Consider the following 27731-nt stretch of genomic DNA (forward strand, 5'->3'; position numbering starts at 1 on the left):
AATGGTTAAATTGGAGGAGGCTGGAAAAGAGGTTGGATGAAAGGGGACAATGTCATCTCCACAGTGACAAGTGTCAAGAGGCTTCTAGAAGAGGCTGGATGAAAAGGAACATGTGGTTAGATGGAATGGGTTAGGTTTAGGAATGGTTAGGTTAGGTGGTTAAAAGTTAGGAAGCATGTGGGTAATTTGAATTTAGAAATTCAAATAATAGGAAAAGGCTAATTAATTTCAACAACTCATAAATTGATTTGTTTTAATTAATTGGAGGATTAGAATAAATGAATTTGATGGGGAAGAATTAACTAATTTGAATTAATTAATCAAAGGGGATTATTGAAATGAACCTATTAAGTAAATCCTTAGATTTATTAATAAGTAGATGAAAAGGGGGGATTTAATCAAATTGTTGATGAATTCAATTAAATTGGGGAGGGAGATTAATTAAATAATTGCTTATTCAATTAATTATCTTCAGACAATTTTTAGGTGTATACATTTTGCCCCTCTTTGAAGCGAGGTGTGATGACGCGTTGATTCAAAGAATAATCTCATTTTGATGATGATATTGGTTCGATAGGATGCCCCAGACCTTGATTGATAGATTTGCGGTATGATGATGCCCCCTCGGGAGATCAATTGAGATAACTAATTTTTTGGAGTGATTGGATAATTGTGAAATTGATGTCTTGATTAGAAAAGATTCGATTTTGCAACATTGATTGATGAAAGTGTGAGTTCTTTGATCACGATGATTGATAGGGTTTGATAAATCTTGATTGACAAGATAAGATTGATTAGATTTGATAAGCTCTAGATTTAGTCTAGTTTCAAGAAAGATACCTCCTGTATAAGACAAAGATGATCAAAAGCGTCTGGTTTCAAGAACGATATATCCTGTATAAAACTTGATCAGAAGCGTCTAGTTTTAGGAAAGATACATCTTATATAATACATGATAAAATAGATCAGATGCGATCGATTGATAGAATGGATAAGGTTGATTGGATAAAAAACTGACAGTTTGTTGATATTAGGTTGCAGGATGATTTAGATTTGCTAATGTTGGTACGTTTGAGGGGGTAGCATAAGATTTGCGTTGGGTTGATGATATCTAGAGAGAGATGAGTCATCATTTTGATTGTGTATACACCTATGATGATACATTGATGATTACTGCGATAGATTTGACCTTGGATAAAAGGAGGATGCAGGATCCCATGTAAGAAGGAAATGCAAGATAAATGCTAATGTGATTGTTAATGAAATGCAAAGCTACGATTGGACTAGTCACTGGATTATTGATTTTTGTCATCATTGAGCTTTTGGAATATGGGAAGTGAGTGAAAACATCGATGGTATTATTAAACCATGATGACCTGAGCACTGTTTCCTAGATTTTGATATGGCAAGTTAACACAAGCATCAAGGTATAATTAAACCAAGATGACCTGAGTGTTGCTTGCATAAAACAAGCAGTATTAACCATTTCAATAAGAAAATCGGAAATGTCTTCGATGATACTCCGATGATCATGTCTTGAGACAAATTTGCACATATTAATGATTAATTTTCAGATAGCTGACAAGAAAAATATCATGTTCCTTCCCTGTTCCTCTAGTCAAAGACATCTTGGAGTCACTCAGAAATCATGATAGTGAAAATCAATTATAGAAAAGTTGAACAATCATGTTAAAATCATTATCCAAAAGATATCATCCATTGAAAAGTGTGTGATGTGCTTAGACTGACTTTGTGATAGTTTGATGGTTGATAATTTGATCTTGTGTTCAATGTTGGATATGTCTCAGTTTTCGCTTGATAAGAGTTGTCTACCTGTTTGTTCTACTTGTTTGATTAAGCTCAAAATTGATCAAAAGTTTTTCCCCTAGCTAAGTGCGGGATTTTTCCCCAAGCCTAGAAACAAATTCGTTATGATATACTCAATGATCCAAACCATGGCGAGAGATTTAGTTGGGATGACTGCGTATGTACAAATGTTTACGATGGATGTGGATAGCATTGATGGAGGATGAATGCAAGTGAAAAGATGCATGAACTAATAGATGGAAGAGCTAGCGACAGATGGCACCTATTTGCCAGGTTTTCACCATCTGTTTTTATTGCACTTTTTTTTATATTTGAATTTTTTTTTTTCTTTTTTTTTCCTTTTTTTTTTTTCTACTTTTTCAGATGCATGCTATTGATAGGTTTCTCAAGATGCTCTTTGTCCTGTGTTGATAGTTGATATGCTCCTGATCCAAATACTATTGTGACTACAAATAGACCTAACCAGTTTGGTTCAAACTTTCCTTTCTTTTCTCGATCTGCCTAGTTGTGTGGATTTTCTTTTAGTACTAGTTCCCCTACTTGAAAAATTTGTGGTTTAACCTTATGATTATAACTCCAACACATTCTTTGCTGATATACCTTTAAATGAGCAAAGGCATTTTGTCTTCATTCATGGATCAATTCTAACTCTTGCAATCTAGATACTCGTTGTTCTTCATCTGGGATGAGACCTTTTAGTGATACGAGTAGAGAGGGTATCTCTACTTCGATTGGCAATATTGCTTCTAATCCATATACAAGAGAGAAAGGTATGGCACCTATTGGTGTGCGGATACTGGTATGGTAGGCCTGTGCTGGATCTTGAACTTCTCACATAGCTCTTGTACATCCTGATTTTTGAATGGTCGCCCATTATCAGTGACAATGGTCATTGGTATTCCATAGCAACAGATGATGTAATTCAAGATAAATGCAGCAATTTGTTTTCCTATGATATTTAAGAGATGTACTACCTCAATCCATTTTGTGAAATATTTTGTAGCTATAAGGATGAATTTGTGACCATTAGATGAAGAACGATTTATCTTTCCTACTAGATCAAGACCCCACTGGTAAAAAGGCCAAGATGTTACCAAAGCATGAAGTTCTTGTGTTGGTGCATGAATCAAATTCCCATGGATTTTCCATTGTTTGCACATTCTAGCTATCTGAAAAGAATTGCGTTCCATAGTCGGCCAATAATATCCCAAGTGTATGAATTTTTTCGAAAGGGTAAGACCACTTGAATGAGTGCCACAAATGTCGTTATGGACTTCACATAAGGCCTTATCAGATTCTTCTTGTTTGAGACATCTTAAAAGAGTACCGTCTAGACCTCGTTTAAACAGGGTATCCGTGATGAGAGTAAAATGGGAGGATTGGCAAATAAAGTTTCTCTTTTGATTTTTTGATAAGTTAGGAGGTAAGATGTTATCTTTCAAGTATGTGTAAGTTTGGCCATAGCAAGAGGAATCATGCCCCACAAGGTGACAGATAGTTTGGGAATCAGGACAATTATGAGCAAGGTAAAACAACTCTTCTACCAAGGATTCATAACTCTGTTGATTTTCCTATCTGAAGTAGAGAAACAAGTGTAGCCATGGCATCTGCTGCTTTGTTGTCATTTCTTGGAATATGCTGAAAAGTTATTTCTACAAAGTATTTCTTGATATCATCAACCATCTTTTTATAAGGCATTAATTTTTCATCCTTTGTTTGATAGTCATCATTGATTTAATGAATGATGAGCTGATAGTCTCCAAAGACTTGAAGTTGTGTAATGTTCCATTCTATAGCTATTTTGATACCTGTAACCAAAGCTTCATATTTTGTTGTGTTGTCAGTGTATGGAAAGCTTAATTTGTATGATTTTGGGATTGTATGACCTTGTGGTGTGATGAATAGAATGCATGCTCTTGATCCATGTTGTGTATATGAACCATCAAAGTATAGTTGCCATGTTTTTGTTGTGACTGTTAGGATATCAGCATCAAGAAACTCAATCTGTAAAGGATGATCATCTTGAAGTGGTGCCTCAGCTAGTTGATCTGCAATGACTTGTCCTTTTATAGCTCTTTTGTTAACATACTCAATATCAAACTCACTCAGGATCATGATCCATTTTGCTAGTCATCCTATTAATGTTGCTTTGCTAAGTAAATATTTCAGAGGATCAATTTTAGCTATCAACTTGATGGAGTGAGATAGTAAATAATATCATAATTTTTTAGAAGCAAAAACTACTGCCCAGCATGCTTTTTCTGTTGGTGAATAGTTGACCTCGTATCCTACTAGTGTTTTGCTGATGTAGTAGATAGCTCATTCTTTTTCTTCATTATCCTGTTGTGTAAGAAAAAATTCTAATGATGTTTCGATAGTTGATACATAGAGTAACAATGGTTTTCCTAAAATTGGTGACATTGGGACGGGTGGTTGCATGAGATACGCCTTGATCTTGTTGAATGCATCTTCACATTGGTGGTCCCATCTGAAATGAAAATTTTTGTGCAATAGATGAGTAAATGGTTGACATTTATCTACTAGTTGAGCAACAAATCTTTTGATTGACTGGAGTCTTCCTTGGAGTGATCTAAGTTGACTGATATTCGTGGGAGATGTCATTTCCATGATTGCTTTAACCTTAGTTGAATCCACTTCGATACCTCTAGCTGAAACAATGTATCCCAATAGCTTTCCTGAAGTGACACCAAAAGCACATTTCTTAGGGTTTAGTCGTAGCTTGTATTGTTCTAACCTGTCAAAGATCTTTACCAGTATCTCTATATGTTCTTCTCTATTGTAGGATTTAGCTAAGATGTCATCCATGTAGTCTTCCATGAATGTATGCATCATGTCATGAAATATAGTTGTCATAGCTCTTTGATATGTAGCACATGTGTTCTTTAATCCAAAAGTCATGACGTTCCAGCAAAAAGTACCCCATGGACATGTGAAAGTTGTCTTTTCTTGGTCTTCGGGTGCTATTTTGATCTGATTGTATTTAGAGAAACCATCCATTAAAGAGAACATGGAGTGTCCAGTAGTTAAATCTACAATGATGTCAATGTTAGGCAAAGGAAAGTCATCCTTTGGACATGCATTATTAAGATCTCTGAAGTCTGTGCATATTCTCATGCTTTTATCTAGTTTTGAAACAAGAATGATGTTGGATACCCATTGAGAATATGCTACATGTTTGATGAATCCTACATCCAATGATTTCTTTAGTTCTGCTTTGATTAGAAAGGCAATATGAGGATGCATTTTTCTTAACTTCTGTTTGACTAGTTTGGCTCCTACACTAACATTCAAGTGATGCATAATAAGCTCTGGATCTAACCTTGGCATGTCTAGATATGACCAAGTGAAATTGATTTGTCGTCATTTGAGGAACTCTATATATTGTTGCATTTCTTCTTCTGATAGAGAAGTCGTTGGATGAAGAATCTTTGGTTGCTCTGTTGTGCCAATGTTAACTGCTTCTATTGGTTCGATCAAAATGGATGACCTTTCTTGATAGTGCTCAGGTAAAGTGTCAAATATCCCATCTTCTGGCACCTCAAGGAGGTTTTCACCATTAGATGTGTCCTTTCTTTTTATTTTTTCCTGATCTAATGCTGCCAATAAATGGTTTTCAGCATTAGACTTGATATTGTTTTCTTGATTTTTACTTTTGCGACTAGGAGATTTAATACCCACTTGACTGAAAGATACGTTAGCAAAATCCGCGATGAAAGTTGTTTCGGGTTTTATTTCATTAAGATATAAGGATATGGCCTAGTCATTACAAAAGGTATAAATTGCAGTATATCCTTCATTTTCCTAGTCCATAGGTTCTGAAGGGATTAAGGATAAAGGGTCCTCAAGTTGAATTATGTCAAATATATTTGGGGTCATGATAGAGATATCAGAGCTTTCAATATGTATTTTCATGTCTAGAATGACACTCTCGTCAGAATGACCTCACATAAGAAACTCCTGATCGTCCTTGGTTAAGTCCATGTTAGCCGAATGTGATTCTAATTCAAGTAGGCTAGTTCCTAATGTTTGTCCTGCATACGTGTGAACTACATCGACTTCTACATCTTCTTCTTTCCTTTCAATTTCAAGTTGCTCTTGTTTGTTTTTCCATGATAGCAAATATTCTTCGTTCCTTTGATCTCTTAGCTGCATTTGTTTTTCCATGTTTGACAAAATTGATGCAAATGATTGTTCCTTGGATTGTGTGCTACAAGGTGCTGCCTCTATGTTATGTGAAACTATGACCTCTTGAGCTGATTTCAGACTATTACAACACTACAATGGATTTGAGTCTGCTGATATTGTGATTTCCTGTTCATTGTATGGAAATTTTAAGCACTGATGATATTTTGATTGAATAGTCTGTATGTCATGTATCCATGGTCCTCCTAGGAGTATGTTGTAAGGTAGGTCCAAGTCTAAAACTTGGCATGTTGTGTCTTTCTGCAAAGGTCCTACTCAGAGGGGTAATACCACAATTCCTTTAGAGTAATGTTCTTCTTCACCATAGGCTTTGATTTTTATCTTTTTTCGGGGATCAACTGCATTTTCAGAATAACCTAGAGCACGGACAAGACTCAAAGAGCAAATGTTCAAGCCAACTCCTCCATCTATTAGGACTCGTTTAACAAGTGTTCTATGAATGAGGACTTCAATTTGCAAGAGAACGTTATGGGGATGATGCAATGAATCAATGCTTGGATATGAAGGAAATGGGATTTGAATAGGATCCTCTGAAATAGGCTTGATGGCAATTATGGATATCCCTTGGGGAGCTTCATCTTTGGATGTATTCTTTGGTGATGATGCTATGGAAGATTCTTGCAAGCTTTTAAGAGGTGTAGGAATAGATGCCTTTGGAGAGTCAATTTACTTATGGAGGGAGGAGCCATTACTAGACATAGGTGCATGATTTTGATCTTCATCAGCACAATCCCTTATGACTTTCTTTAATATTTGTATAAAGGAGAGACCTTTCTTTTGAGTTGTATTTGAATCCTTGTTAAGTTTTGACATGGTTGGATTTTGATTTTGGATTTGTTTGATTTCTCTAATATGGTGGCTTGTTACATCTTCTTTTATTTTGCTTTGGTATTTCATGTTGTTATGATCTTCAACTATTTCTAATGTTTCAGTGATCTTATGTCTCTGCGCTCTAATTACAATGGGCATTGTGTTTGATATTGTGCTAGGATTTGATTGTTTAAAGGTTGTTTTGATAAGTGATCAACAGTCAAGGTAGATAGGATAGAGTGATATGACACTAAAAGAGGATCCAAGTGTTCAAAGGTTTGCATGTTTTTCGATCTTCAGTTTTGGAGTGCAATGGTGATGATTTGATAAGAATCAAGTGTAGTAGGAACGATATATCCTACGATGTGGGACAAGATTATCCAGACCAAATGTTTCAGTTTCGTGATAGAGGATGATAGATCCTAATGAGAAACTATGTTTGAGTGATTGGTGTATCAAAGAGGGTGATAATGCGCTTTGAGATGTTTAGATCTTGAACTTGTTGAGAGTAAGCACTTGAAAATCTTGAGGTGTATATGTTCTAAAGTCTGATTTCGACGGATGACAACTTCGACCAAGCAAAATAAGAAGACAATCTAAGAATAGATTGATAGATAACAGGTGTTTATGCTTACTGCAAATTGACCAAGCAGAAATGACAAATCTAAAAAAGGCATGCAAGACACAACTCTGGACTAATAGAAACAAAGTTTCGTACGACAAATTACACAATCCCAAATGACAAAAGATACAAAACTAGATGACAAATCAGAAATTTCTTTTGAAAAAGAAAAGACTCGTACAACAAAACTTTATGAACCATACAATAAAACAGATTCCTCGTACAACAACTCACCTAACTCGTATGATAGAGAACTTGCCTCGTATGATAGATAACAGAGAAGAGATAAAAATGTTTATTTTGTTCGAATTTTGATCATTGAAGTCTGATGTTTTGCTTATGTTTTCCAATTTTAGATGTCTGATTTTTCAATTTAGGGATGAATACACAGCAAACACATGATATGATAAGTGACTCCAAGCATGCTAAACCCTAAGGAAGTTCGCTGAGGAGAGAAAACCTTTGCTTGCAAGCTTAGGTACACACCCAATAGCTAATCAGAATAGGGCCACTAAGTCTCACGCAATGGATTCTCAACGCTGTATTATCCGACTCCAAATGCTAATGGGGGCACAATATGGCAAGTGTCTTGGGAGAGTTATTATCTCTCTTATATAAAGATTATCACCCTTTCAGAGGTGAATCGGGTAGCTTCTAATTTTAACCAGAACTAGTAAGGGATCCGTTCGGCACGTCGGGGTATAATACTCAATTACGAGGTCTCCCAGCATTGAAAACCAAGGTTTGATATACCCAAAGGTATGGAGGAGAGCTATTCCTGAGCACTGCCGTTGATTTGATTTTCATCAAATCATATTTATTTTATAGTGGGTTGGATTACTTGGCATTAGTCATTCCCCTCTCACCGGCCTTAATGGCTAAGAGTTATTACTCTTCGAGAGGGCAGGCCTGCTAAAGAAATGCACTAATGAATGTAAAAGGTGAGTCTAGCTTTCTGATCACCTAAGAAAGGTGAGAGCATACTCGCCTATCACCAAAGACACAAAATACATGATTGTTCATTTTTAGGCAAAAGATAAGTGTGCCTAAAAAAATTTAATGAATACACAAAGTTTTGTCAAATTTTCTTAGGCAACCTACAAAATAAATTCGTTAGTAGTCATTGATGTGTTTTGAATTTGGTCTTTGACAAGCGTATCTTTGACAATCGTCTTGCAGAAAAGAGTAAGGCTGCCAAAATGCTTACAAACAAATCAGGGTTAGCATTAGTAAAGCTTGGATTAAAACCAGAAAACCCTAAAATGTAGTTTGTTAAAAATCACAGAGTCAGAGACTCATATGACACAATTTGACAATTGAAATGACAAATAATTAGATCTCATACAAAAGAAGAAATAGGCTCATGCGACATAAGAACCAGCTAATACGAGTAAAGAAATTCCAAAATAGAAACTCATACGAGAACAATTTATACCTCGTACGACAACAAAAATAAGTTTGTACGACATAGGATTGAGCTAATATGAGTCAAAATGTAGTATCATCCAAGATAAGAAAGGAGTTCGTACAAGATGGAAAATCAACTCGTACGACATTCTGAATCAAACCCAGCAGAGGTGGATGTTTGTTGAAGCTTGAGAGGCCAAAATGATGATTCCACCCCACGGTGTTTGCCAAAATGTCGTGCCTATGAAGTATATATCTGCAGCTGCAACACAAAACACTCAATAGATCATTACAAGCATGGTTAGAAAATTTAAAACAAATAAAGATAAAACCATGTCTAATCGATCTATCACCTCCTAGTAAATGCGGGTATGAATTTTTCTCTCAGATCTGGTTAGGCAAATTCTAGTGACTTGACTACACCTAGATGGAGGATTTAAGATGATAATGATGATGCATTTAAACTAGAAATGATGAGATTAAGCTAGATGATAAGCAAATTAAGCTAGATTTAAGCTAAACTTGATCATGACAACAATTCTAAAATGCTATATGCCTAAAGTAACAATGCTTGAATGCAAATGAGATGGATTCGGGATGAATGAGATGAATCAATCGGGGTTCTTTGTGCTCCAAATTGAGGTCTATTTATAGGATTTCCAAAGCCAGGGGTGAGGTGGCAGGAATCAACGGTCAAGATTAAGCCTCAAGATATCAATGGTTAAATTGGAGGAGATTGGAAAAGAGGTTGGATGAAAGGGGACAGTGTCATCTCCATGGTGACAAGTGTCAAGAGGCTTCTAGAAGAAGTTGGATGAAAGGGAACATTTGTCATCTCTATGGTGACAAGTGTCAAGAGGCTTCTAGAAGATGTTGGATGAAAGGGAACACTTAGTGACAAGTGTCACAAAGCTTTGCTCATGAGAGGGCAAAGTGTTCAAGGAAAGGGGACATGTGGTTAGATGGAATGGGTTAGGTTAGGTGGTTAAAAGTTAGGAAGCATGTGGGTAATTTGAATTTAGAAATTCAAATAATAGGAAAAGGCTAATTAATTTCAATAACTCATAAATTGATTTGTTTTAATTCATTAGAGGATTAGAAGAAATGAATTTGATGGGGAAGAATTAAAATTAATTTGAATTAATTAATCAAAGGGGATTATTGAAATGAACCTATTAAATAAATCCTTAGATTTATTAATAAGTAGATGAAAAGGGGGGATTTAATCAAATTGTTGATGAATTCAATTAAATTGGGGAGGGAGATTAAATAAATAATTGCTTATTCAATTAATTATCTTCAGACCATTTTTAGGTGTATACAGAGATCATCACCACCTGACTCCCCATGCTAGAGAAGACTTTTGAGTGGATGCCATAACTAGCATTGATTTTTCACATGAACTCAACGACAACTCAAGGTTATAGAAGATTATCTCCCATGCACCTAAATCTTCAAAGACTATAATGAGAAGTCTAAAGGCTACAACATCTACAACGGGCCAAATCTCTAGTTCCCTTCATTAGCTAGTTACCACCTCATTGACAGTGATGGGGTGATTTACGCCCTCACCTTTGACAAAGATAAAACACAAATTACTCTCTCCGGTGGTTACTTGTGTATTCACAAACACTCAGAAGAAGAGGTGATAATGACAAGAAACTGAGGTACTCATTTTAAAGTATGGCTTTCAGTAGAAATGGATATTTAGATTTTAACCTTATTTTAAGAACATCAAAGTTTCAATCCAAAATAACCTTATAAAATATTTCAAATCATCAAAATTGATCTTAAAAGGTCCAAATTCATATCAAACTTTAATAAAAATCATTCTAAATGAATATAAGTTGGCTTCTCAAAAGTAGTTCTTGATCAAGAGTTATGGCTTGTTAAGTCCTTAAGGGAGACCTACTTGAATCTTTGGCAAATATGCCAAAGATTCATGCCATCATATATATATATATACATTTTAAGGTTATTCATCCTCACGAGGATCGTCATAGTATGAGTTACATGAAGATTTATTACATACCCTTTATTGGATTCATTCTATAAGTTTCCCTTCTACATGTTTATTGGTTACATGTTTCATCTTGTGTTGAGATTTCCCATCCTTGTAGGAAACACCAATATCTTCAAAGGCTAAGGTTCACTACAACATCACTCATGCTAACTTGAAATACACTTAACTTCATTGTCAACTCTAGCAAAGGGATCTTAATGAGATTTTATAGTCAGTTAGTAGTTGGTGGAAAACAATAAACCCTAGCTTGTAGATGTAGATTGATTTCTATATTATATGAGAATGTAATTTTCATATTGATTGTGGTTGTACATCATTGATGTATGAGGTCTCATATTATATTTTGCATTCAATATAATTTACCTCAATAAATAAAATGATCTTCATTACATTGCATTTTTATGTTCGAAAAGCTATTTCAATAACAAGAGGTCGCCTTAAGAAACCAAGTGATCCTTGTTCTTAAAACATCAAATAAAAGAGATTTAAATAGAATGACCGTCAAATTCGAGATCTGGCTTTCCATTCCTATAATCAACTTTCAGGCTAGTTAAACATTGAAAGTAGAACTGCAAAATAATATGTACTGTGTTTTTGTTTTGAAGCCTCATCTGCCGCACAAGAGACAAAAGCATACTGACGGATATTGTGAAGATTTGCAGTCAAACTAAGTGAGCATCTTCTCCAATGCTTAGTTTAGATTTAAATTTTTTGGGGGTTAAATTACTTAGATGTCTCCTGAGTCGATTCGTGTGCGTTACAATGGAGAAAATACGACACAGGCATGTTGATGTCAAAGGACTCAAATTACATGTTGCTGAGACTGGTTCAGGTATTTCTTATCATCCAATTTTGGCTTCTTGACGTGAATTTTTAGGTTTTCTAACAGCAATGTATGACCTTGCTCTAATTTGAGGATTGATGAAATTTCGGTACAGGTCCAGATGTGCTGCTGTTGCATGGATTTCCTGAAATCTGGTATTCTTGGCGTTATCAGATGATTGCGTTAGCAGATGCAGGATTCCATGCAATGGCTCCTGATTTCAGAGGCTATGGACTCTCTGATACCCCTTCTGAAATCGAGAAGGCCGGCTTTGTAGATCTTGTGGAAGACCTGATTGGTATTCTCGACGAATTCAGTATTCAAAAAGTAAGTACCCAAAATTCTATTCTATGAATTTATAGGCAATTTGTATTTGGATTCCCTAATTCGCAACCCTAATTCCTCTGTTCCCTGAATTTACAGGTATTTGTTGTGGGTAAGGACTTTGGAGCAATGGTTGCATATTATCTGGACCTTCTACACCCTCATCGATTGAGAGGAATGGTAATGATGGGTATACCCTATATGAGACCAGGTCCACAATCCTTTGCGATGGACAAGCTTCCTCGAGGTTTTTATGTCAGACATTGGCAGGTTTCTGATTCTTTTCCTTGTGCTGTAAACCTACTGCTAGACCTAATATTGACATGTATGTTAATTGAAATCTTTTCATGCATGTAGGAGCCTGGAAGGGGTTTGAAAGATTTTGGGCGTTTTGATGTAGAAACTGTGGTAAGGAATATATATACACTTTTCTCAAGAAGTGAACTGCCAGTGGCAGAGGAGGGTAAAGAGATCATGGACCTGTATGACCCTGCGACTCCCTGGCCTGCTTGGTTTACTGAAGATGACCTCAAAATGTACTCAAGCCTGTATGAGAAATCAGGATTTGCTTTCCCTTTGCAAGTTCCTTACATGGCTATGAGAAGGTAAGGCTAGAAACCTCTTTTTAATCACCCAACAAGTGTTTTCTACTATAATTTTTTTATGGTTTGCATCTTGGATGTTGATTTACAGGAACTGGGGGAGATTGGGGCAAATAACAGGTTATACCATTCAAGCTCCCACCCTTCTGATCATGGGTACTAAGGATTATGCTTACAAATTTGGAGACATGGAATCTTATATTAATCAGGGGACGCTCAAGGATGATGTGCCCAATCTGGAGATCGAACTCATTCCTGAAGGAAGCCATTTTGTTCAGGAGCAGTTCCCTGAGGAGGTGAATAAGATTACCATTGCCTTTCTAAATAAGCACCTGCTATCTTAAATTCTGTACTGTCTGCTAAATTTTATTTGTGGGCAAGTCTCTTGGTGTTCGTTGTGAACATGCTAGTGATAATTTAAATAATCACATATCAGAGCTTGAGTATGCCTGATTGATGTTTACTCCATGGTAGAAGTAACAGGGCAGGGGGTTATGTCGTACTTATTGAATAATAAGACTATTTGAAATACTTACACAAAGGTGTCTTAAAACACCGTTCCAACTACTTTTCTTTCCTTCTCCTGATTTTCCATGGAAGAATTGCCGCCTTCTAAAAACATCAATGGGATGAAAGTGTTCAGATAATTTTATATTTTTCTCCTTGGTTTCCTGTCTAATAGCCTTGGATATGTTGCATCAGTGTATGAATCAATGCAACATACAGTATTGAGCATTTAGTTTCTTCAAATGTTCCAAACAGTATATTAATAATTAGAATATTTCAAATCTAAGATAAAGTTGGATCTATTTTTGTAAAGTAGAAGGTTCTATAAGACAAAAAGATTATACTACAGGATTATTTGGATTCTTTTTTCTAATTTTTGGGGCTGCATAAGGTGAAATTGGGGTGGGGCAAGACCAGTTTAGGAATTTTTATGTTATTTGTCAATTATCTAATAATTTAGATTAGAAATAGAAGGAAAAATATGTTTATTTACATTATTCTTCTTGAGACCATCAGCTTTCCTAAGTTTTGGAATTTAAACTTTTAAACTGAATCGCACACTAAATTCACTGAGAGGGGCAGCTTTAAAATATTCCTAAAAAATCTCATTAACATCCACTGAATTTTTTTAAGAAGCCCCCTCCATAAGATCTTACCCTTAATCATACTAAACCCAATCACAGATTCCAAATTTCTTATGTTATAATTATTCAAAATATCGATTAACCCATTGAAATCACACAAAATTTCCAAGTGTACCATTACAGTTATCCAATAATTGAAGGATGAAATAAAGAATAATGATAGAAAAGAAAATCAATTAGTTCAACTATAAAAGTTTAATAAGATGGCCACTAGACACATTTAAATGTTTGGTTAATAAGATTAGTTATATATGGCTATTGATCATTTTATAATATTTTTAAATAATTTTTATTAATTTATAACATTTCTATAAATGTACTAATTTAATAAATATTGATGAACATATTATAATGGAATGATTTCAAATATATCACAAATTATAAATATGAATTATTATTTACAAATACAATGAAAATAAATACAATAACTTTCAATTATTGTGTTGTTTTTTTTTCTTAAATTTTCTATTAAACAATGCATCATTATAGTAGCATTGAAATGGATACATTATTTCTATGCCATATTCATATATAATTAAGAAATTTTATGTATAATATAAGTAAAAGTTTAAAATGGTTAACCGAGTTTCAAAATATAAGTACAGTTAATTCAAATGAATGAGCAATTTCAATTTAAGTACCAAGACTACTACATTACTTTAATATCAAAGTATTGATTCATTACACTCATTTCAAAAAATAATAATGCATGTGACGTTTCTACCAAGAGTTAGCGTAGACAAGGATATAACAATTTAACTTCTTCTTTTTTTATTATTAACATAACTTGTATTATTGTATTTATGTGTGAACTAGAGGCATCAAATTTCCACAATCCATAATGAATATTGCATGTTATTTCTATATCCAACTATGTAACAATTGTTTTGCATGAATGTTTGGATCGCATGTTGTTATCAATCATCACTTGATATCACACTTTTTACATCACCAATATTTGTTATGCCACTTTCCAACTAATACCTCTTGATTTGTATATAGTAAAAACCCATTAAATTTTAGTAAGGTTTGTATATCTAACTTTTATTTTTATATTTTACATTTTACTATTAACGTGTCCCATATTTTGTGTGTGAACATCTAACTTACCATCTTTATATCACCAACATCTATTGTGCCCTTTTCAAATGTTAACATAAGAAAAAATTCTTAGAATACAGAAGCCTAGATGAACATATATTTGAATATAATGTATGATTTCAATTGAAAAATCAAATGATGAATCTTGAGTTTGTGAAGTTATAACACCATGTTACTTGTGATATCAGAAACATCTTATAAAGAATTCTAATTTATATTAAATTATATTTGAACATAATGTATAATGTCAATTGAAAAAATAGAAGATGAAACTTGAATTTATAAAAATAACGATATTACAAACATCTTATAAATTAATCTATTTTATTTTTAGTGTGTTTAAAAGTTCATAATTTTTTATTTTTTTTATTAAGTATAGTTGAATCATACTTTAAAAAATGCATATCAACAAATCACAAATCACAAATCAAGATAAGTACCCAATTCTGAAACTAAAAACACTTCACATAGTGTTGGTGTACAATATAAACTACAACATTATAAACAACATTAAGCCTTCACTAATAGTCCTAGCCCAAAACTATAAACTATCACATGAACAATGGATAAATTTTGCATTGAATATACAGCAAAAAGAGAGATAACTATCATATTTTCTGCTATATTTAATCTTGCATTTACTAAGTCTGCATTATTATCCCAATGTGTGAACTGTTATAGCTAACTCTACTAGCTTTGGTAGTTATTGCTTTCACTATTATGGTCTCATTCTTTCATCCCAGTGGGGGGGACAAAACAAAAGATTCTTCATTTGATCTTGTTGCATCCATACCTAGCATATCTCCTTCATTGAGATGGACTCTTACTCCATGCACTTTCCTATCAGTGACTTCCTTCTCCTTAGACACCGGTCTTTCCTTATATTTGTTCTAGAATTTCATCATTTCTTTATGGAAAGTTGGATTTTCAAACTAATTGTTTGACCATGTATGGTCATACCTTACTTCTTTGTTTACTCTATATGATCCATCTCTAACAAGCTTCAAAAGATTAGCATTTTATATCTCCATTGTCATAGATACCTGCACAACCATAGAGAAAAGTGTGAGTATCTTAGATGACTCAGTAAGTGCCCTCTGCTTCCCACTAAACTTCACTTTGTTCCTTGCCTTCCAGAGAAACCGCAAAATATTAGTAGTTAGTGATAACCAAAATCTATTATACATCTTATCAATATTACAAATAGAACTAGTAAGAATTTCACACTAGTTAATTTCCTTATTAATGTCCCAATTATTTAGATTTGCACATAACAGATACCAATCTCTTTTACAAATAAGCAATCAAAAAATATATGCTTGATAGTTTCAAGTTTTCTGCAAAGGATGACACATCAATGTCACTACTTCTAATCTTGTAGGGTAAACATTGTAAGATAAGAAACCATCAAAAGCATGCTTTCTTGGGTTCAAGAATATTTGACTAGATCATTTTGAAGTAATTCTGCCACTTTTTAGCATCTAGCTTAACATTCCACTTATTATTCAACTAATCAAAGACACGAATATTGTTAACAAGAGATTTATAAATAAGTTTAGCTTTGGTATTACATAATACAATACCATGATTATATTTCAACTCCATATTAATCACTATAATTAATGCAATTTATAGTGGTTTGGATACCCTTACAGGCTTCCCTCATAATGGAGAACATTCTCCAATTGGACTAAGGCAGATCATACTTCTGACTAAGAGATGGCCAGTCCATCAACTGTCCATTATTAATAATATTATTGAAGCATTGAATACCTTTCTAGTTCCAACTATGGACTGAACACCCCTGAAGAAGAATGAGGAGCTTATTTTTATGTTCAAGGTTCCACCAAATGGACCTTTGTCCCTGGATAGCCTTGTTATTGTTTTGCAAGAAATGGTAGTTTACCAAAGGTTATGCTTAACCAGTTCCCAAGCCTTCCATAGGCCATGAAAAACTACAAAACCTATAGGGGAAATACTTTACTTCCTAATAAGGAGGCCACTAAGTGGTAGATCTTTCCATTTATAGGAATTCTTGGGAACAACCAACAATATATTATTCCATACCAAAACCTTCCAAGGCTCATCTCCCTTAAGAGCCTTCATAATCTATTTACTATCTAGGGAATGTCATGCAACCTTAAGTCTTTAATCCCTAATCGCCCATAACCTTTGTCCATACAACACTACTCCCACTTGATAGAGTGCTTCTTCCTTTTACCTTTTCTATTTAACCATAGGAAATCTCTAATCTTATTTTAAATATCATTTACCTAATAATTATTAAAGTGTCGGATCGAGTCATAATATAGCTATATGAGGACATAATTTTTTGACAAATATATAATCTACCTCCTAGAGATAGGAACTTCTTGTCCCATCAATCAATTTTATTCTTAATCCAAAGTCACATCTCTTTCATGTTAGGGTTGATAGCAAATGAGATTCCAAGGTATCTAACAAGCTTATTAGGACCACCCCATTGAAATTCAATCTTATTGATCCATGTTGGGTGTGTATTCATCCACCCTAACATAATGGAATTTGTTATTGGATACATTTGCCCTAGAGTCAGGGCTAAACAAGTCAAGTTTCTTAATTAGATTAACTGTATTTTCTTCTTCAAGTTCCACAAAAATGACAGTGTCATTTGCAAATTGGATGTTAATCAAATCGTTCTTATCAGGGAGTGTTATACCTTTAATTTTAGGGACAAGTAATGCCTCCCTTAGCAAATAGTGGATAGCATTGGATGCAATGACAAATAGGGCAGGTGCTAAAGGGCAACCTATAAATCTATAAATATAACTCCCCTTAAATAAATATCTCTTTTAATTTAGTTTTTGAAAGAACCATCTACACCAATTTGAGGTACATATCCATTATTTTCCTTATCATCTTCCTTATTTTCTAAATTTTGCACTCACATATTTCCCATTTCTTTCTTTATCTAATGAACCTTCTTCTGTAGATCAAAACACCTAACATTCTTTCGCTTGCAAAACATAGCAAGATTTCCATGTTTGTTACAAGTATAACATGTAATAACCTATTGCGGATTGTTTCCACACATTTTTACATTAGATCTACAGTTAGCTACCTTGCATGACCAAACTTGTTGCATGTATAACAGTAGTTGTTGAATTATTGAGTATTCATAGCATTTCTCATATTCATGAAACCATTCCTCATCAGTCTACTTCTACATTCACTTGCCCTATGACTATATTTATTGCATGCATAACATTGACCATTAAATGGTTGAGACCTAGTTCCAAATGAGTTTATGTTCACCCTACTTCTACATTTTGTAGATTTGTTTTCAATATTATTGTGAGATAAATAATTATCATTCAAAGGTTGAGGATACTTGGTTTGAGAATATTGATTAGAAATTGATCTTTTGAAGTTCATTCTCTTGTTCCAAACTTGAGTAAATTTATTCTAATTTCCCTCTATCTCCTTGGATTCATCTTGAACCCTTTCTTTTCCTTTCTTAACCTTAGAAAAATATCCTTTTTCAAAACCAAGTACACTCTTATTCTTTTGTGGTTTCCAATAATTGAGCATCTCATCAAGCATGTTACTACCTCCTTTAGGTTTCAAACTTTTCTCAACTTATTCTCTTGCATCCTTTAATTCCTATTTCAAGTTGCAAATTATTCTTCATGTTTTGTACATTCTAATCTCTTATCATTGATTTTGATTTACAAACAATTGACAATCTTATTTCCTTCTTTAACCTAAATCTTCATATTTACTAAGTCATTTTCTAATCTTTTGATATTATCATTATAGATTCTATCTTGAGTTTATCCTTACATTCCTTGTTTTTGAATCTAAGCCTTTAGCTTAATGATTATCCTTTCAACCTTATTGAATCTATTCTTGTACTCTAACATTATCCTAATCATCAAAAGTATCTACTCAAGTTCATGTTCTGAATCTATCTCACAATTAGTAGGATCAATATGCTATCTAGAAAACTTGTTTCATTGCCTCAAGATCTACTTCAAGAGGAATCTTATCATTTAGTTTCATAGTAAATTTTTTTTGTTCAAATGCAAGATTTGCCTCAATTGTTAGACTATTGCCGTAGGAACCTTGCTCTGATACCAATTGTTTAATACTTGAACTAGATAGTAAGAGTGGGGAAGGGTTGAATCCGCATAAATCAAATTTCAACCATTCACTAACCTTTAAACCTTTCAATTTTTTTTACAAAATTAAGGAATGAAACACACACAAGAACACCAATATTTTTGCATTGAAAACCCAATGAGGTAAAAGCCATGGTGAGGATTAATTCTCATTATATGTGTAGTGTCATAAAATTACGACCCTGGCAATTTTAATCGCATTTGAGGTCCTCACCTTGGCAACGACATCTTTCTTTCCAACTGAGACTTCTCTTTGCATCTTCACCTTGAACCCTTCTTGTTTGAGACCTCAGATGACCTTAGGACCCTTTCCAAACCCCAAGATAGGGCAGGACAAGGGCGTGGTGCCCCTATCTACCCCTCTTAGGGTTGTCCGAAGATAGGTCCCTCCGGTCCTATCTGCATTTCGGGATTCCAAACTTCCTCGATGTTGGCCTTTGGTAAATCAATTCCCTGAGGCATGTATAAAAGGGAGTTAGTCTTCTCATTTGTGGGGGAGGAAATTTATGACATACACGATAGGAAAAGTTCAAGAATTCAAGTCTTCAAGTATTCATCAAGTCTTCTTCTTCATGTGTCTTCTTCATTCATCCATTGGAGCAACATTTATAATATTCATTTGCAAGAATATGTGTGTGTTAGGGTTTTGTCATGTTACATGCCATTTCATGCAGCATTTGTGATTACATTCAAGAAGCAAAGTAACCATCATCAACAAATTGCAGATCTACAAGGTATACATTTCCATTGTTTAAATTCAAGCATTTGCAATTACTTTTTTTCAAGTTTGATTCCTCAACCAGGGTTTGACTGAGGCAAACCCCTATCCACAACCCTTCTTCCCCTCTTTTCTATGTGTAGGTTGTAGGTGTGCAACTATAATTGCAGGTTTGGGCTTCATTTGCAGAGACGGAAGAACCCTTTTCATTTCACGGATTTTTCAAAGGACTGTGGACACTTTTAGCATGGTCCTGACAAATTTTACTCAAATTCGCAAGGAAGATCTATATCAATCTAGATATCTCAAATCCAAAGTTACAACATGATCCTGAACCAGTAACCCTTCATTTCACTAATTTTATCTCTCTTTTCTACATAGTCAACAAGTTGACTTTCTCATTTACAAAAGAAGGTAAATCACACTTCAACCCTTGCAATCCACTTGGAATTTACATCCTTGTTTCCCTTGGATTTCGATCTAGTGGATTGAAGCCCCTCTTTTGAATGTAAAGTCCTTCCAGGTGAAAATCATCCTAGTGGCTTCCTTTCTCTCTCCTAGGTGGGGAGTCACTAGGATCCAATTTTCCACTTTACATTTTGGTGAACCCAACATCTGAAATAGTAATTCTAAATTCTCATTATTAGATCTAATTAAGTGCAATTTGAATTTTAAAATTTCATTTCCAAGTTTGATCTATTTGCAAATTTAAGAGGTTAATTGTATTGAAACCCTAATTTTTTATTTTGTGAACATTAAGCTTGTGAAGTGCAAAATTTTAGTTCCTTGTTTTAGATCTGGTTTTTATTTCAAAATTGCAATTCAAATATGCCTTTTTATTCTAAAAAGTCAGTGGGTAAACAACAAAACCCTAATTTTTAAAATCCTTTTTTTTTTTACCTTTGACTGCCAATTTGCCCAATCTACACATCTCCAAATCAGTTGTTTTTTTGGATTCTGCAATAAAATCATAATATCTATCATCCCTAAAAAAATTGAAAAAATTTGGTCGGACCGTGTGCACTTTCAACACGGTCCTTGGCCTTTTTCCCAAAATTTTGAGAGATGAAATTGACTGTGTTTTTCTACTTAAATCCAAAAAATTGGTGTACTTTATCAATTTTAACACCTCCTCGGGCCGAGAACAAATTCAAATTTCATCAAATTCAAAATTTCAATTAATTTCAATAAAAAGGTCCTAATTTTAGATCTTCTTTTCTAGCAAATTAAGATTTTCATTAAGAGACTTTGAATGGCAATTAATAAAGTGGATTTACTTGCTCTTTCACATATGATCACATTACTCTTTGCATATATTTACTACAATCATGTGTCAGATAAGAGTTTCTTTCATTTCCTATTGCTTCTCTTTATTCATAGCACTTGGTCATATTGTGTCGTTAGGATTTCCAAATTATTTTCTTTTCAATTAAATCTCAAAGCTTACATGTATCATTTATGTTTCATTATGGTGGTGTTGTTAACAAAATGCATTTCTTATGTTAATCACCTTAAAGCTTTTGTACATCCTAAACCTAAAGATCCTAACCCTTGTACCTCTCCTAGGGTATCTTATGTGGATGAGATGAGACCTAATGCTTTAACCAATGCTCTCTTTAAACAAGTGCAAGCATTGGAAAGTGATAAGAACCCATATTCTTCTACACATACCCTTGAGCAAGGGGGGAAATTCAAAACATTAACATTCTTACATTTTTAGATCTTCCTTATTCTCCTAATACCTATCTTCAACATCAAAGTGTATGTAGGGATGATGATGTCATGCTTTTTATTCATGATCTTTCCCCTTGCATAGAAATAACTAAAACTAAGCTTCTAGATGATGAAGATATTCATCCCCAATCCCCCACAAAGGATAATCTTGATAAAGGAAAGGAGATTGTCATTTCACATGATACTCCTTCATCTACAAATCCTTTTATTCCCCCTTATACATTAGATTTCCAAGAAATTCATGATCTTATTCCTCTATCTAGTCAATTGCAACATTCTTATAGTCATGGCTTTCATATAATCACAAAACAAGGTTTTACATGACAAGGAATTGGGAAATTTGAGCAAGGAATTTGTGTCCCTATAAACCTTCCTACACACACTACTACAAAAGGCCTAGGAAATGATGCTCCTCTTTCTATCGATGAACTCCTTAGGCTCAAATTTTTTTAAAATTATCTTAAAAGACAACAAATCAGAAGATCCTGCAAGAATGCTTCTTCTTCAAAACGTCCTTTTTGTTCATTTTATCAAACCCATGATGATAATGTTGATGATTGGCCTGATTTTCAAAAATCCATTCCAGATGGCATAAACAGTGGCAAAATTAGAATTGTGGATGATAAACCTCCTTCTTCTACTAATTCTTCTCCTTTATGTCCCAACGATATCTATCATCCTAAAAGACTAGTTGCATGAATCTATTAGAAATTGAAATATGATAGGAACATTTCCTTTCCTCCTCAAAATAAAAACAAAAGCCTTAAGCATGTGAAAGGTATTGAATATTGCATTTTTCATGATTCACATTTGTTGTGCCCAAACTTTTGGGCAAAAACGAAACAACAAATTTTTTTTTGAACAACCTAATAAAACTAATTAAATTAAAAATAAAACTGCAATAATGAGGCCTTGCCTTAGCTATGATTTAATTTTGAAATATTTGAAGAGATGTTTACTAAGTTAATCTAATTAACTTAATCAAGCATCCGAGATTTAATTAAATGTGGAATATAACTCTCCAAAAGAATCATTGTTATTTCATTAATTTAAAACAAATAACTCTAATTTAATTGACAAGAGATATTATTAATCTCAAGTAATATTTTATTTTCTCTAGGAATTAAATAAATGCTAGAATATTAAAATTTAATTATCAATTTAGCAATAAATATAACACATCCAAAATTTTGACTAAAAGAGTTAAGTAAGTTCATAATATGAATTGCCCTATAAAAATTTAATTTTGAAAAAGCCAAAATTAAGGTGGACTAAAAATAAACCCCTATGGCTCAATAACTTACAAAAATGGTTTATTAATTCTTAATAAATTTAAGACTCCAAAATAAAGAATTAAATAAAAACATCCATACACGTTTATATATATATATATATATATATATATATATGAAGGCATATACTTATTGGCTCTAAATTTAATTAATGATTAAAGATAATCATGTAGATCCCAATTAAGCATGGGAATACCCTATTCAAATTTCGATTAGGGTTTCTCCCCCTTTTATTTTATTTTACTTAACCTAATTAAAAGTTACCTTATGAAAACCTAAACCTAAAATCTATAAACTAAACACTAAGAGCCAAACATCTTTTACCTCTTTTTTTTAAAAAACTACTCACAAATACCCTAACCCGAAACCCCGGCTAGGGTCTTGCGTTATGCAACAGGGAATGGCGGAGGGCTCTCATGATAATGGTCGCAGTTATGTGCAGGCGGTGGACTGTGAAGAGGGGAGGCGATGCTTCTAACATGACACAGGGGGGGGGGGGGGAAGGCTCCCCAAAAGGACGGCCGCAGTCATACCTGTGGGTTGCGGCCCACAGCGTGGCTGCCACCCACAGGGGATGGTCAAAGTCGCCCCCTCTGTGGGTTGTGGCCGCCACTACGGGTCGCCGCCCACAACGTGAGCTGGCCTCCCTGTGGGGTTACCCACAGGGGTCGAAAGGTATATATATATATTATTGTTTTTTTCCTTTATTTTAATTTTTTTGTTATATTAACGTTTAAAAATGTGTGTGTGTGTGTGTGTTTATATTTATTTAAATCTAAGGATATTAGGGTTAGTTCTCTTTTTTTAAAAGAAAATAAAACATTAACATGCAGGAATTTTATAAATATACAAACATCATTTAAATAGATATAGATTTCTCCTTTTTTTTTCAAGAATGATTTATTTTAACATGAATATATTAGCTTATATCCTCATTTTATTCCTAATATCGAATATTTTAACTAACCATTTTCTTTTCAAAAATAAACTGAGCATCGTGAAGATGCTTTATTCTCATTGTCTAAGGCTAAATATGTATTTTTAATTTTTTTTTTCTAAAATGCCTTAAAGCATATTATACCAAAACTAAATGAATGTATTTCATGCTCTTTAAATGCTATGAAGTAACTTTAGAGTTGGATTATTTTTCCTAGATTAATTTTCTGCAATGTTTAAACAGGAAACAAAAATGATAGTTTTAAATAATTTACAGCAATATTAATATAGCCTAAAATTCATTTAAAACTATATCACCAAGCTGAATGCAACATTTAATGTTCATACTAAAATCTTCTTATCTATATTTGAATTTGGAACTAAATAAATAGGACTAAAAGTTTATTTTTATCTTCCTAACAATTATGCTTTTCTATTTCCTAATATTTCCATTATACTTTCTGCATTTTTTTTTGAATAAATGACAAAGGTAAATAGATGACAGATTTCAAATAAATGACAAATTTCAGATAAATGACATATTTCAAATAAATGACAGATTTCAGATAAAAGACAGCATCATTATTTATTCAAATGCTTTCTCCTTACTTAAAAAAAATCAACATCTTTAGTAAATACACTACATTACATGGTAAGGCTTTTTGAATAGTACATTTCCTTTTCAAAGTAAATACAACATAAAGCTCTTCTCTTTCATTTATGCAACTAAAATACAATATTATAATCCCTATTCTTTTTCTGCAACTAAAATAGAACCAACAAGACCATATCCCAAGCTTTTCCTTCAATCCCTTCCCAAAGCAACCTGCAATACAAAATCTTAAGGTTGTGACCATGGAGGCCTCACCTCCTAGCCTAAGCTTACTAGAAGCCACCCCTGAGCTTGGAGAACCAAGACCTAGATAGGTTACACTCAAATAATACACAAACAAGCAAGGAAAAGCTCATAACAAACACATTCCCATCCCAAGGCTGAACTTTATCACATAATGTGATGTTTACATGGGTGGAAGTGGACCAAGTACCTTGAGGAGAACTCCAAGATAGCAGATCACAAGCCAGCTCATAGCAACCAAGAACACAAAATAAGTCAATCTTAACCCAACATCCTTATGACCCCCAAGGCATACATTTCATACTTTCCCCCCTTATGACCCCCAAATCCATAAACAAAACTATGCAACAAGGGTCACATACACAAACCCTTGATATCACTCTCTTAAAGAGAGCCTCTCACTCTAAGGTTGTCAAACACCTTCCACCCCCAAGACCATTTTTCCCTCCCAAGGGTAAGATGGCCTTGGATACTCTCAAAACACAAGAAAATGCATACAAAAAGAAATAAGAGAAAGATCACATAAATATTTTCACAAAGGAAATACAAGGGAAGCAAACAACTACATTCAAGCAATCTTTCAAAATAGATTTTCAACATACAAAGTAAGAAAATGAACCAGCCTTGAATCTGCTAAGGGTTTTCTAGGGATAGTTTGGAGAAGAGTAGCCCAATTCCACACTTCTTTTTTTCCTCTACACTTAGCCAAAAATTTATATTCTAAACATGTTTTCAAAATTGCAAGATCTCATCTCCAAAGATGGAGAGTGGGTGATTAACTTCCTAAGTCTCAATCTCTTGCCTAAGAAGGGTTCTCCCACTCTTTCCAACCTCTTGGATAGAGTGAGGGGCTCCCATTGGTTGGTCTTCCCTAGGTCTTACACACTCCCTAACCAAGGTACCTCAAAAAGACGAATGGAATGGGGAAGAGGAATGACACATACCAAGAAGGTTATGTAACCAAGGATGGAACTCCTAAAGATGAAATTCGGCCATCTTGGGAAATCCACTTTTGGGGGAGGTTAAACAAGTCCTAGGGGGTGGACACATGGCCAGATTTAGCCCTCACACATAGGTACCCCATAGGGCCCACTAAAAATGCTCCAAAACTAACTCTAGGAGTTGGTTTAACCCTTTGAAATTCCACCCAAAGTTAACCTATGGGTCAACTCATAGTTGACCCTCCTAATGGCTCACTATCCTAGATTTACTTGGGACCTTCAAGGATGATTTGGAAATATAACATTGGTAAAAAAAAAAATCTCTCAAAAGGTGACATGACAATGCCAACACAACATACAACATATGTGTCAAGTGACGCTACAAAAATAATTCCACATCACAAATACACACAATTGTCTCTTGTATGATTTAAAGAATTTAATAAATACAATTTATACACATGCAAACATTTACATTTACAAATAAAATACGATACATATGGGGTGTTGTCTCTCCAAATAGACAACCCCCAACTTTACGAACGTACATAGGTCTAGGCCTAATTCTCCATAATGTTTCCATGGTCACATGGATAATTTTCCTATGCATCTCAATTACACATTATTATTTCCCAATAGCCTCATATAATATTAAACACATAAATAAGAATACACATCAATCACTTTGCATACAATTGTCATACAAATCAATTTACCATATATCAAAGCAAATCCACATTAGCAATTTATCATAATCCTCATAAATTTAATCCATTCATAAGATACACATCATATTTCTAACATCATAATGAAGTCCTACAAATCAAATAAATGACATACACCATCTCAATGTTATCCTATCCTAGAATCATATAAAATTTTATATCCATAATGCATAGAAATGAAGCATCAATATATGAATGTTATCTAGTCCTGGAATCATATAAGGTTCTATATCCATAATGTATAAAAATAAAGCATCCATAATAGTCTCAACATGAAAATCACTGAAATGCTAGGATAGGTCGAGGTAGGGCCTCACAACATTCACATTCTCTTGGGAAATGTTATGCATTTAAGAAATTTGTTCAAAAGCAATATGACCTTGCACGAATTTCTCTTACAATAGATTTAGCCGTCTCCCTTTCAAAATAGTACCTTAGTACTTCTTTCCTCTTCATGTTGCTCCTTACCCTTATCACATTAATAGTCAACTTAGTTGCCTAGGGCTTTTTATCATTTGTGGTGGTGTTGTTTCAACTTTACATACTTCGGGGCAGCAACATGAAGTTTATTTTTCCTCATTCTTTCTAGTGTATTATACATTATTAGATCTCTTTTCTACCATAAGAATCATTCCTATGTGAGCATATAATTGTTCTTGAGTTTTTATCTTTGCTAAAGAGCAGTTTCTTTAATGACTAGTGTTCTTTTTCTCTTTCCTTCATTCTCTTGGAAACTTACCTCTTCTACAGTCTCAATTATTAGCAAGCAGGATATGCCCCTTGGCATGGAATGATCTCTTGAGAAGTATGTATCCCTTCCTTGCAAGGATTTGTTCCACTAGGAAGGCATATCATTTGCCAATACTCACCATTAGAAGATGTGTAATGTTTCTCTTTGTCTTCCTCACTTGGGGGCAAGGATTTTCCCTCTTTTTTCTCATGTATCACTATTTCCTTTAGGGGCTGCATTTTTTATATGTGATTATCATTTCTTACAATGGTATGTTTTTATGAATAATCCCCCTTGGTGAATATGTGATTCTTTTCTCTCTTTCTTTTGAAGGTTACCACTTCTTGAGACATGTATTTTACATATGCTAATGTCTTTCCTTCCATCCATTCATGAAAGCACATTGTGTATTTGCTTATGTTTAATCTCTCTGTAGAAGATTGTGTAATCTCTTCTCATTGTCCCTACACTTGGGGGGCAATGATCTCTCTCTCTCTCTCTCTCTCTCTCTCTCTCTCTCTCTCTCTCTCTCTCTCTCTCTCTCTCTCTAAGGATACACACTTTCCTATATTGTGGATAGTGTGAGTTTTATTACTTGATTTCATTCCTTGTGTGGAAGTGTTTTTGTTCACTGAAGGGTTCTCTCTTATACAAGAGGTGTAAGTCCTTGACTACAATATATTTCACACTTGGTAATATACATCTATAATAAATTCACCTATCCC

General features: G+C 34.0%; 1 protein-coding gene across 1 annotated transcript; it reads left to right on the forward strand.

Moving 5' to 3' along the window:
- Positions 1-11407: 11407 nt before the first annotated feature.
- LOC131857298 (uncharacterized) lies at positions 11408-13226 on the forward strand. The gene is made up of 5 exons (XM_059209576.1): positions 11408-11745; positions 11852-12063; positions 12160-12330; positions 12418-12665; positions 12754-13226. Exons 1-5 carry the CDS (start codon positions 11601-11603, stop codon positions 13004-13006), a joined length of 1029 nt encoding a protein of 342 aa, XP_059065559.1. The 5' UTR covers positions 11408-11600; the 3' UTR covers positions 13007-13226.
- Positions 13227-27731: the final 14505 nt, after the last annotated feature.

The sequence above is a fragment of the Cryptomeria japonica genome, chromosome 8 (assembly GCF_030272615.1).
Source record: "Cryptomeria japonica chromosome 8, Sugi_1.0, whole genome shotgun sequence".
NCBI lineage: Eukaryota > Viridiplantae > Streptophyta > Pinopsida > Cupressales > Cupressaceae > Cryptomeria > Cryptomeria japonica.